The sequence below is a fragment of the Pyxicephalus adspersus genome, chromosome 4 (genome assembly GCF_032062135.1).
Source record: "Pyxicephalus adspersus chromosome 4, UCB_Pads_2.0, whole genome shotgun sequence".
Classification (NCBI taxonomy): domain Eukaryota; kingdom Metazoa; phylum Chordata; class Amphibia; order Anura; family Pyxicephalidae; genus Pyxicephalus; species Pyxicephalus adspersus.
In genome coordinates this window covers 19,544,916-19,558,815 of record NC_092861.1, presented here as the reverse complement: position 1 = coordinate 19,558,815, position 13,900 = coordinate 19,544,916, and the positions used below count along the sequence as shown (strand labels likewise).

At 37.8% G+C, this 13,900-nt stretch overlaps 1 protein-coding gene across 1 annotated transcript in view; it reads right to left on the bottom strand.

The window, feature by feature from the left end:
• The window catches only part of NBAS (NBAS subunit of NRZ tethering complex), a 412,001-nt gene that overhangs the window by 9,257 nt on the left and 388,844 nt on the right, over positions 1-13,900 (bottom strand). Inside the window, exon 51 of the mRNA XM_072407518.1 lies at positions 12,256-12,384. Within this exon, the coding sequence (XP_072263619.1) occupies positions 12,256-12,384 (129 nt within the window). The remainder of the gene's footprint in view (positions 1-12,255; positions 12,385-13,900) is intronic.

Here is a 13,900-nt window from a genome sequence, read left to right as displayed (position 1 = left end):
GTATTATTTTGTCAGTGGTGATGGCCTATTAAGGTGAGTGAGTATATCTACGTGGGTATGTCTGTTCAGTTAAGAAGGCAAAGTTGTTTTAGAAAGTTTTAAAAAATCCCAATGCAAAAAAAAAAAAAAAAATTTAATTAAGTATATAAGCATTGTTATAATTACCTGTATTTTTTTTTTTTTTTTGCTTTGACTGACACGCACTAAGATTTGTATTTCCCTACTTGAAAGTGTGGATGCTACTTGCCTACATCTATGTTTTCTGCACATGCCTAGGTGGACATTTGTAAACTAATTCTCAGAGAACAGCAAAAGAGACAGTTTTCACAAATCAGACACATATATTGCTGTAAAATATTGTTTACAAACTAATGAATGCCTGTAGACATAAATTATATAGACAGGGAAGACAATACAAAATTTTAAATGTACATTGCAGGCATAGGAATTTTAGGAAAAAAACTAACTATTAAAGTATTTTATATTACAAAGTAACTTATTTATGCGCTTCCCTGTTTCTCCCTTTATGCAAAACCTAAACGTCTGAATTTTTAGGGAACCCATTGAGGAGGATGAAGGGGAATCTCGAGCCATGAAAAATAAATCTTGTGTTAAATGTTTGACCCAAAAAATGATTTCACACTCAGCAATTGCTACTTTGTTCCCCTTTTTGAGAAATCAACCTTTTTGCTTACCTACATTTAGGCTCTTATGTATTGGAATTTATTAGAAATTTTTCATTCAGGGATTGGATAAATCCATAAGATAGGATGTTTTCTTTACCTAACCCAGCTAGGAAAGCGATGTCAAACGTTTACCTAACCTTTTGGATTAACCTGGACCAAAGGTCCCTAACCCCGGGTCTGTGGCCCACTAGTGGACTACTGCCATCTGACAGGTGGGCTGTGGCTCTGGCCGGTGCACCCACCAGCGGGGTCAGGAGAAGGACCCTGCTTTGGGGGGGCACAACCGGGCAGACCACGGACCATGTCTCTCGGAGCCATCGCATGCTCAGGGAGGTGGGCAGGTTGTGTCTTTGGTCTGAGCCTGCGATGGGAGAGTTAGAGGGTTCTGGCATCATGACATCACTGTGGGGGGAAGTTTCTTCCCATTTAAGACACACACGGCCCCCTGTGCATTTGGTGGTCTGCGACCTGCAAAAGGTTGGGTACCACTGATCTAGACTATGCAATCAGACAATCTAGTTTGTGTAGATAGTCTAAACAGTTCCCAGACAGAATGCCATCCGACACATTATTGGATGTAGGTCAGTGTTACCATCTGCTATGTATAGGGAAATGACCATCACAATTTTACATTATGCCTACATTTCTCCACTGAGCTCCTTTCAAATATTTGAAATGTGGCGTATTGGAAGCTGATTTTTTTCATATACTGTGGAGCTGTCCCAAGATTAGATATTTCTGGGGAACAGTGGAGCAAACTACACGGTGTGCATACTGCTTGCTTGATATTGACCCCCTGGTATTATGTTAAACATGAGTTTGTAATCTGTGACTTTCCATATGCCCACTTTTTCTTTCTCACTTAGTCATACAGCTGTCTCCACAATTATGTAGGCATTGTGATATTTGAGATCAATTATCCACAATTTGAGTAAACCCTAGCAACCTCAGGAGGAATCCTTCTTGAGAAAGGCTGGTCTACACGGTTCTTCTGTGTTGAGGAGGCCATCTTAGTAGAGACCAGACTTTGTTTTGACGCCTGTCCCCTTGATGACTGGTAATCTGATAATGTGTGAAAAAAATATTGAAGAAGCAGCAAATGTAATTCATAATTTACAGATCCATAGAGTTAATGAAAAAAGGGAAGATGCATACACTACAAATTTCCCTCCAGCAAGCAGCTAAATCTCATTTCGAAAGGTTTCTCATAACATTGTAAATCTTAACTTTTCACTTCAGGTCCACTTTAAACAATATATAAACCACTGCTCGCCACAGAACAAGGTACTAGTGTGACATGGCAATTAACCTCTAAGAAAATCAATCAATAAACCTTAGAAGTAAATTTTATATTTCAACATAAACAATACCAAGGTGCATTTACATAACAAGTAGGTCAAACAATGTTTTCACTTCAAAATAAGTGAAAATGCCAGATATGAAAACATATATATACTGTTCACAAACCTCAAAACGGCTTACAGATAAAAACAACCAAATATGCGGATTTCACACCGAGTCACACCTTAAACTGAAGGTAGGTTGGCAGGCATGACCTGCCCTTGGTCAAGACCAACGATCATTTTGCATATAGCATTCATCCATTATAAAAGTAATTGTCCTGATTTTATTTTTTAGAAAGATTACAGTTTAATGCGTAAAAAGATTTTTAGAATGTTTGTAAACCTGAACAGAGATTTTCTCATATTTGCTGCCTTTTGATCTTAGCCTGGTAAATTTACCACTGAAATCTATGCACTTCAGAGCTTCATATCAAAAAGTCCAATGGTCCTGCCCAGGTTACCTCCATAAACTACAAAGCCCATTTTACGGAGATGAGGACAAGATATACATTCTAAAACATTTCCTGTCTTAGCGTGACAACACTGCTGCATTGATACAGTACAAGGGACCGTTGTCACTCACTTACAGACAATGTGTTACTGGCACCTAATAACATGAATAAAGTGAAAAGGCCAAAACTATATTCAAGGATATGTAAGCTAGATTATATTTTATGTCTCCTCTTTAATTTAGTGGTTTAGAAAAATGCCAGTACTCATTTCTGTCATGTAAATTGTTTAATGTTAACAATGTTTTCTAATTCTGAAGATAAAAAAATAACAGGAACACTTAACATTCTTGAACAATGTTTAGCTCCTGGATCCACTATGACCTGATAAGTGCACAGAAATACATATTTTATTCATTAGGCAAATTAAAAAAATTTACAGTGGCCTAGAGCAACACAATTCCTACATTGTCAACACAAACCCTTCAGTATGGCTGCGTACACTCTAACAACATGGACGGCTGTGCTCATATTGGGCGAGAATCCAACATGTGTACAGTGGTCACCATATATCATTTATCAGTTCACCACAGCAGAACAATAAATGTTGATCTGGAACAACAGCTTTGTCAGTGGAGGAGAGCAAAGCTGAGTGTCCTCACCCATCAGCCCTGATTTATGAAAACTCTCCAAGGCTGGAGAGAATAAACTTTCATCAGTGAAGCTGGGTGATCCAGCAAACCTGAGATAGATCTTGTCCAGGATTCAAAGCGTTTGATAGCAAATAGCAACATATTAATAGGAAATCCCTTCTAAAAGTGTATTCTCTCCAGCCTTGGAGAGCTTTCATAAATCAGGCCCATCATTTCCTCTCCTTTCTCCATAGAACAGTAAGGGCATTGTGTGTATAGCACTCATCTGCCAATGAAAGCAAGTAAGAAAGATTATGTCCATTGGCAGGAACCCTACGTATGTGTGTGCCTGTAGACTATGCCTCAGCTCTGTGGTTCTGGTGCCATTCATTATGAATGATGCTTCCCGTCGTCCCTTAAATCAAATAGTGGAACAACTGATGGAATTGACATTGTTTTCCAAAACATGGAAAGTCCTTATAAATGAGGGGCAATTGGAAGCTAGAGCTGAGCACCCCATTCCTATTTATGGAATAGGAGCTTCTGGTACTGCTGTCCTGTCAATCACTAAGATTTAATGGACAGGAAAAGCACAGACAAATTATTTTAGAGTGTCAGGCAGAAACAATTATCTGATTTCTAACTGCAAGAAAAGCAGGAAGGTACCTTTTGCAGTACGAGGGAAATGCTAAAACATGGACATTTGGCTTTCACATTCCCTTTAATTTACATGGTATATTGTTGTGTTTACACTGTGCTGTTTTTATACAGATAGGCAGACAGCAAGCCTGGTATCCATACAGCCAGATATGCAGCCATACAGCACACAGTATCTGGGGAAATTCCATCACCAAGTTCTATGAGCTAGGCTGCTATTTGCAAGAGTGTTTAATTATTAATATGTCTCTAACAAAAGAAATGAGAGCTGAGTGAATTTCAGCACCAAGAATAAAGAGCTGTCAGACTGTGAAAATTTACAAAGTAGCAGCGCAACATTCGCTATTAGATAAAAATACACGCCAATCTGTCAGATGCTAGCAATAGGAGCTAATGAAAGTGCAAGACGTATAATATCCATGCTATTTCACAGTCCCCCTGGGCACCATTTACCACCTGGCCAGGCTTGTGTTACACTCCAGTTCAGTGTGTGTGATTTTAACCTTTGGGGGGCAATGAACGCAGGGAATGCATCAAAGCTCCTGCTTGTAACTTAGTAGCCTGTTGTTCTTAAATATACTTAAATGTCTCCTCTGTGGATAATTGCCAGTAGGAAAATCAGGGGAGGCAGGCAAAGCTAATGTTCCTTGAGAAATCGTATGTACTGATGTACATAAGACAATGTTATTGTCCTAAGCGTCCTATCAAATGTATTATCCTAGCTCCCTAGGACTATTGACTTGTTTTATTACCATCATTATTGGTTCCTAGGTATTATATGTTTATTGAAGTAACAAATTATATAACCGTGACTTAAAGCCAGAGGAAAAAAATATTATATGGATAGTAATTGTTTCAGATGGTCACTCCATGCATATTGAGTTGGAAGCCATTGGATGCCAACCAATAAAAAATGACCAAACGTTTATGTAGAATCAGAATACTGAGCAGGGTAGTAACTAAACCCTTTTAACTAGTATGAAAACTGTGCCGAGTAGCTTTTTTTTATTGGCGCCAGAAAAAAAACAACAGGAAATTGCTACAAGGAAAAGGAAAAAAAGAAAATGTGCTTTACAAAGGTCTGAAAAAAAACACTGCAAAGAAAAGGTCAGCATGTAATGAAAATACTCAGCACACAAGAGCCTATACAAGCTAATTATGCTCTACAGTTAAAGCCTTCTTAGGAAGGCATTGCAGATGTGTATCTGAATATTCCAGGAAGCCATGTTCATATTTTAAATGATGGTACGGACAGGATAACTGCAGAAACTGGTAAACAGAAGGTGGTGGAGGGACAATATTCGGAGGGTGCATGTGTGCCCACCTGAGAAGTACATTAATATCCAACAGACTCTCGCACATATTTCTGCGGGAACGAGAGAAAAGGCACAATTTTCAGTATCAGCACTTCCACAACATCCTTTTTAACTATAGGCATCCATAAAGCTGTCAGCCTCCCCTAACAAATGGCTAAATAATACATGGTATCAGCAAGTGGCACGCTACTCTACACACAGCTACGGCCTGAGCTGTGCTAGCACAATGTTGCTGAATCGATAGCCTATGATTCCCTATACCTCGTGCTATTTGCTCTTTCATTACCAACAAGGATTGGTTTGGTGTAGTAGAGGGAAAAAAGAAAGGTTCTTTTTCTGGGTTTCTTTTCTATAAAAATCCAATATATCAAGGCTTTGGCGGTACCAAGATTTCATGATGCCAAAGTTGCAGGGGAGTTAACATTTTATACAGACAGCTATAGTGTAAAGCCCAACTTCAGACAAAATTGTTCTAAATGAACATCGGCCTCTAGTAGATTTGTAAAAATAATAAAAAAAAAAAAAAAAAGCAACTCAGATATTGCCGACCATCAGTCCTATGCTGTCTCCTGGAGTCCTTTTTGTGGCTACAATATGTCCTTATTCTTAGTTAAATAATGACCACGACCTATGTGGAAGCTGAGATGATGCTAATATTACAGGGCATCATGGGTCTGCCTCCATGGCATCCCTCCTAAGAATATATTATTGCTTGGTGTGGATTGATATGGAAAATAATCCAGCATGTTATGTGACGATGTGAAGACTTAGGAAAAAGTTTAACTATATGATAATATTAAAAAAAATAATAAAAGGGCCCTCTGAAAAAGGTTTTTTGCTGCAGTTAGCCTTTCAAGCAATAATAACAGCCTAATCCAGGGGTCCTCAAACTACGGCCCGCGGGACGAATACGGCCCGCTGAAGTTGTCCATCTGGCCCGCCGGCTGCTGAGGCTGCTTCTCCTGCCTGAGTTCTGGCTGCCTGCCATCTGCACTCCAGGGAACCCGGTCACGTGACACCACTGTCGACGCTGGAACACGGAACCGACGCTGGATTAGCACAGCGGGACCAGGTAAGTGGGGATTTTAGTGTAGGCGAAAAAATATGGGGTTGTCCAAAAGAGCAAAAATATTTAGTGCGAGAAATTACGGGCTTAGCGGTTAGGGGGTTAAAAATGGTAACTAATGTAAATATTGGTTAGGTATATGGCGGAAGCATTCCTATTGGCTTGTGGTTTTAGAGAGTATATACACTGAATGGCAAAATAGCCTATGCAATATCACATTGTTTTGTCTGACTAGGTTTGTATTCATATTTCACCAAGATCAGGTATTGAAGATGGGAGGGTCTGACCACTGGGCTCCAGCACATTCCAAAGATTAATAATGTGGTTAAGCTTTGCAAACTCTGGTGGCCAATCCATGTAAAAAGAAGTGATGTCTCATGCTCCCTGAACCACTCTTTCACATGCTCCCTGAACCACTCTTTCAATGAATCCTGGCATTGTCATCTTGGAATATGCCTGTTCTCTGAGAGAAGATAAAATCTATTGATGGAAAAACTTGGTCATTCAGTATATTTAGGTGATCAGCTTTTTGGGCATGATTTTGCGGAACCAGACCAATTGAACCAACCCCAGATCATAACACTGCCCCTACAGACGGACAATGTATATTCAACCTTCTTTATTCTCACAGAAGGAATAAACAAGAATACACCAGCACTTTGATGAACAAATTCTCAATGCAAATTGTTTATATCTAGACCCTTAAAAGCTGTCTGGGCTTTAAACTGCAATCTTCTTTAAAAATGAATCTTTAAAAAAAAAAAAACTTTGATAAAAAACTACATTCAAAATGGTCATTGTGCATTGTATTTAACACATTTTCCACTCTAAACCAGACTATTTTCCTATGTTCAGAAGTCAAAAACATTTCCTTTGTCCTGTGTATTTATCGAAATCATTCCTGCTGCATTTCAATTGACAAGCAATGTTTCTATTAATGCCTAGGTTGCAATCAAAATCCAGCTCTAAGGTTTTATTTAAAATTGCCAGATTATTTTTATGTTAGGAATTACTTCTTCAAAGACTAAAGAGTAAACGGCTTGTTTTTAATTATATCTAATAATAGTCAGCTATACCGAATACTGCAAAATAATGTCTTTCTTTTACATAGTTACATAGTAGGTTAGGTTGAAAAAAGACACAAGTCCATCAAGTTCAACCAATAGGGCAATAAACATATCCCAGATATAAAACCCTATGGACATAGTTGGTCCAGGGGAAGGCAAAAAATCCCTGGAACAATTTGCTTCAGCTGGGGAAAAAAAATTTCCTTCCTGATTCCATGAGGCAATCGTATGTTCCCTGGATCAACAGTGACTGGTATTTAGATAACTTTTAGTAGCGCATACTCTGAAACAATGATTAGTATAAATATTAGATTGATGGAACCAGAACCAACCATCATAATGAGGGGCACATTTGCACTGCTGTATTTTATTCTTTCCATAGTACATGTTTTTTTTAAACTGGATCCCTATGGAATTTGCTACTACCCACACCAAAAAACAAAAAAACTTTAAATATGTCTTTCTGTGCAAAATGTATAATTTTGATTGAGAGGACCCTGCCACCAAAAAGCATTTATATACATACTTTTTAAATAGCTCATGCCTTGCAAAGCTTCCCAGCAGCTGAACATATTCTATGTATCTGTCCCGAAGAGCTTACAATCTAGGAGAATATTATAAATATAATAACATAAGCTCATTTCTGCTATTGCATATAATTGGAAAACTGTTGGCACTGAAAGGGATAAAAACTATCCCTAAATTAAAAGAATGTTTTGGCTACATACCACTTTTTTTTTAATCTGCTTTAGAATATTGTGATACAGCATATGTAATGGCCATGGTCTGTTACAATATTCAAATCCTATGGCCAAAATCTCCTTTCTGTTGGCCATGTCCGTGTAGATGATCCCTATAGACTTCTTCGTGAATCAAGGATACAGGATATTTTCAATATATGGCCCACAGAAGTCTACAAAGATTGACTGAGCAGATGCAGACAGAGAAGAGGAAGCTTTCACTGAATCCAGTATTCATCTGCAGTAGAGATTGGCAAGATACTTTTAATCAGCAGGGTTAGCCAGGAGTAATACCAAACCTTTATATGAAAGTACAGTTATTTATTAAACCAGTAACCCTCTATTTTTTTTCTATTTAGTTTTATTTCAGTGCAGAGAACTGTAATATATTTGCAAAACATCAGCAGCATGCAGTCTTGTGAGCGAAAGGAAAATAAAATGACAATTTCTATAAATGGCTCCAAAGGGTTTTATCACAAAAATGGGGTTGTTCTGTCAGTCTGCACTGAGGTTATGCTGTGTGATGAGTTCACATATAACACTAATATTATTAAGCATGTCTTCCTGTAGCAAACTAAAATTTTATTTCAAACAAGAGCTGCTTAAATTATGGTTTGCAAAAACCTTGTGATAAATAAAATAAAAACAGAGGAGGAGAGGAGTCTGCTGGCAGGTGAGTACAATAAACTCAGAGCCAGGCAGAAGATAAAGGCAGGCTGCTGTCTTCACGGGCAAAGCACTCTATATTTCACATCAATTTGAGCATATAGATGTGCAAAACATGATCCTAAAGACAGGATAAATGAGGGGGAGTGCAGGCTCAGACGCACTATACATCAGCTAACAATAAATGCCAGTGGATTCACAGCTCGGCTTGGGAGCTGGGTTCTGGGCTATGGAAGTAAAGCTGCAGCTTTTATATCACATGCAGGGCAGAGATATTGCAGAACATCAGAGATTGCTTCACCAACCACATGTAATGCTTGCTAGATCCAGGCAGCAATATATAACGAGACACCATACACAAGATGTGACTTTTATGGAGGAGGGTGAACTACACAGAGCCTTGCAACTGTATTCTGACCTTTACCCGATTCTCTCATTTTACTGAATAATAAATGATGCGTTGAAAATGTATTTCGCAGTGTATGCATTTCAAAGAACAGCAATGTATAGCTTTTGGATTGCTGTAAACACAAGTGGACGACATAATTTCTGTATTATAAACATTTGACATCTGTATGATTTTAGAAAATACAGTTTTTGTATCTATTGTATCCTTGTATGAATCTTAGTGGCATTTTGCTTTAAATATTTTCACCAAAGTTTTACATAAAAAGTACCCTTTTTTTTTATATAGGATTCACTTAGAAATCTCTGTATGAAAATTTTGGGTAAAAGATGGGTGACTTGTTGAGTGAAAACATTTATAAATAGACTTGTGTTGTTGACCCCTTTCAATCATTTTTTGTCTTCATACTCAAGGACCAGTATCCTATTAGTGAAAATGGCATGACCATGGGAATGCAATATGTGCCATGGGAAGTCCCCGGCATGAGAATGTGTAGCATTGTAGGAGTCTGTTGGCACTCTATACCTAGAAATGCCTTCAAAACAAGAAACCTTAATGGCAGAATCAACAGGTATTTCTTTAAAGCGGAATTAAATCTGCACAATTTATCTATCCACATTCCTTTGCAGAACGCAGCCATATTTCTTCTCTTCTTTCTCCTTCAGACATTCTTTGGCCATCTTGATTTGCCGTGCCGGGATGACTTGACTATCATGCAAGAGTTTATTCATCCCCAGCACATGGAAGAGAGGCCTGGATTACCAATGCAGATGCTGGTAAATTGCAGCAGCATTGACTAAAGAAACCCAAGGCAATCAGATAGGTAAGACACATTATTGCAGAAGAAGACATCATCCGTCCCTTTCTGCAATAATGACCTTATGGATTATGGAAACTTAAAGTGGAACTAAAATTCTACTTTTAAGTGCAAACTTATATTTTAGAGTTGTCACAGCGACAGAAAAGGAGAAGAAATCTTCCAATGTGGACCTCTGTTCTAGGCACAACAGTTTATCGCTAGGTATATATAATGTAATTTACTTTTTCTGTTATTTATGAAGTGTATACCAAATATAACAATTTAATGTACTATCTATATACATAATGTAATTTACTTTCTCTGTTATTTATGAAGTGTATACCAAAAATAACGATGTAATGTACTATCTAGTTCAGGCATGTCCAAAGTCCAGCCCAGGGACCAATTGTGGCCCGTGTTCAGATTTCTACCGGCCAGCAGCCTCTGTCATATTATTAATAATATCCCGCCAGCACTGTTGACCAGCATAGAATAGAATGCGTACAAAAAAGCTATTTTATATTTCATTACAGTTGAGCAACTGCCTTGCAATTATCAGTCCGCTACTGGGTGGGCATATTTGGCTGGACGGGAGTCCCCATGTGTACACAGGGAATCCCCTACATCAATATAGTGGGTGTAAGCTATGCAGGACCCGCACGGGCCACGCCCACATTTTCACTTCAACATATATGGTCCTCTTTGCAAAAAGTTTGGACACCCCTGATCTAGTTGTTCAATAAGCTATCTGAATTACTACTGATTAAAAAATTACCTATTAGATGTATCAGCCATAACACAAAAGTGGTTTTGATTTTGGTAGTTAACCAATTAATAAAATAACCAATAAAAAATAAATAACCAATGAATAAAAAAAACACAAAATAAGCAAAGCAAATTTTGATATTCTGTCCAAACATCAATTGGAAGTCTGACTAAAAGAATCAATGGACAGGAACAAACAACATTAACCAGGGGTCTTAATTAAAACTAGTTTAGCTTTAGATACATTTTCATGGAAAACAGCAACATCCACTGACATAATACACAATGCTTTGCCAAGTATATAGTCAAGTCACTTAGCTGTCCTTTAGAGGAGCTCACAATGTATTGTTCCCAACATAGTCTAATGGCAATTTTTTGGGTGAAAGAGAATTAACCTACAAAAATGCCTTTGATAAGTTGGATGAAAGTTGAGTGTCCAGAGAAAATCCGTGCAAACATGGGAAGAACAGGCTGGAGTGCTAACCACTGCAATATGTAATACTGATCTGCTGTTAGGCCATAAACTGTCAAATTTGGTGCTTTTGTACTTGTGTGATAAATAGAAATGATTGCCAAAGTTTTCCCATATTGCAAAGCAGAAAAAAGAGCAAATGTGTGTGTTTTTCTACAAGCAGAATTGAATGTGTTCTGCCTGCGCAAGTTTATTAAAAGTCCTCAAATCCTAACTTATGTAACGGTCTCAGGCTGGTTTAATCACAAACACAGAGATGCGTCAACAAGTGAAGGAATGCAGGTGTCTTCAATCAATGAGTATAATTATTGCGGTAAATAAAAGCTAATGACTCATAGGCTGTGCCTACATACATCTTACAGATTCTAAGAAACATAAAGAATTGAAGAGCATGTAAAACAGGAGCATTAAATAACTTATGCCTCTTGAAAACGAAATCACATCCCTCCTCCTGGTAAAGCTCCACTAACACTTCTTTAAAATTTAACTCCAGCTTTTTATAAAAACAAGAGCATAAATTCTATACCAATATTGATAATATAATAATATTTTCCTTTATCTTGTAAATTGGGAGTCTTTTTTTTTTTGGAACACACCATATACATTATTTCTGTGTGATCTGTAAACCATGTACCCCCCCTTTCTATACCTGTTCTTTCCTTTTGTTAGCATAGCACAATGTGTTACTAAGCATGTCAAAAGCTTACAGTTGCTGCAACTTCAATGCGGAAGAACAGGCAGGATGGCCTGTGATACAACATATTAGTAAAGGTGGCAAGATCTTGGCAAATTGAAAGACTACTATGGATCCTTTAAAGCCCCCTCTAGCAAAAAAAATATTTTTGGACACAGTAGAGATGAAACGGAAACCCCTTTTTTTCAAGGATAACACCAACACTGCAGTGTATTATTATTATTATTATAATTATTATTATTAATAAACGGAATTTATATAGCACCAAAATAATACGCGGCACTGTACATTAAATAAGGGTTGCAAATGACAGGAGGAGAGCAGTGTAGACCCCTTGTGATGCCCCCAAGTACCCAGGTAAGTCCATTAATAAATCCTCCATCACCATAGAACCCTATGGACCTCAGGCCCAGGCTGTGCATGAAGGTATAACATAGTGCAGTTCATCAATAAAAGGCATTAAGGACAGATGGGTTATATATGCTAGAAATTCATACCTTGGCAACTGAAGATAAAAGCTCCAATGCTTTTGTTTGTAGAGTTGCATCATGGCTTTCTATGAACAGCTTCAGTGATGTCAGCAGCATTGAGTGCTCTAATAACAGCGTACAGATTGCATCAACACACTGAAAGAAAAAAAAAGAAAACCAAACCATTCATTTATTAAACAATATACTTTTTTTTCTTTATTAGAAAAGATGCAAACATATTAGTTGATGCTGACAAAAGCCAATCCAAAAACAAAAGAATACAACAATAGTTTTTGTAAAACTGGAAAATCTGCAATCTGCCCCCACCCTCATCTGTTTACTACAGAATGTTACAAATAAATATTTTGGCAATCAAAAGAAATATGTCATCCAAATTATCACAGGGACAGATGTACCAAAATGACCACTAGAGATGTATTTTCAGTAACTAAACACGCAGTTGGATGGGATAGGTATTCTGTTCTACTTCTGAAGAGCCAAAAAATGTCATGATACCCAAGACAACATACACCCACATCTGGTACATGTACAAACTATTTTATCATAAATGGACATTTGGATAGATATATACAGAAATGTTACAGCTTTACATTGTTGAAGAAAAAAATTTGTCAGTGGGGACAGTAAAAGTAGTAAGAAAAGGATCCAACAAAGTCTTGCTGGCCAGTGGCTTACGCCTTGCAGCCTCCAAGCCTAAAGATCGGAATATATATATTATATACACATATATATATATATATATATACACATATACATACATACACACACACAGGCCCTATTCATAGTTACTGAGTTGGGCTGCATTTCTGCATGAATGCAGTGCAACGTGATGCAACACACTACATGCCACAGCATCTGGTGTCATGAGGAAAAGTATTTTGCCTCGTCTTGTGCTTCTTCTGGAAAAAAAAAATGGAAAAACAATCCCAGATTATTAAAAAAAAAAAACACATCAGTATGCATATTGGGTGGTTTCAGCCTGGAAATGTGGCTTACTACGTAGCTCCTTTTACTGTACCTTCACTTTTTTCCAGAGAAGTGGGGACAAGTACCTTTAGGACGTAGGAGCTGGAGTACTGAGGAAGGGAGAGATATTAAAGTGTGGGTCAGTGTTGTCAGCCCTGCCTGAGTTTACCCCTTCTGAACTAAAGAACAACCTCTCCTTTATATTATGGAGAAGAAGTGAGAGTAGACATACGTAAGGTGTCCGTAGCTGTATTAGGGCAGTATTGCTAGTGTTATCCTCTGTATGGTGCAATTCCTTACTCCAACCCCTACTTAGTTGCTGAGTCCTTTAGTGCTTTAGGGGTCACTGCCACATGTTTTGGGGGACATTACTGGAAGTGTTAAATGCTGAATATAATCACAAGGGTTACAGAACTGAAATGCAAGAGTCTTGGACCAGTGCCATGGCGAGTGCCATTTTGATATGAGAGAGAAGAGAGAAGAAAGAGAGAGACATATATGGAAGTAAACAAGCTGGACAAACTTAGTTGAAACACTCTACGTAAGGAAATATGTTAGGGAGAATTTGATTGGCTGATAAGGGCAATAAACGTACAAGTAATCTTGTTTTTTTTTTTATTTCTCTTTCCTAACATTTTGGGCAGTTGCATAAAGCAGAGGTTTGGATAATACCCACAAATGTTGG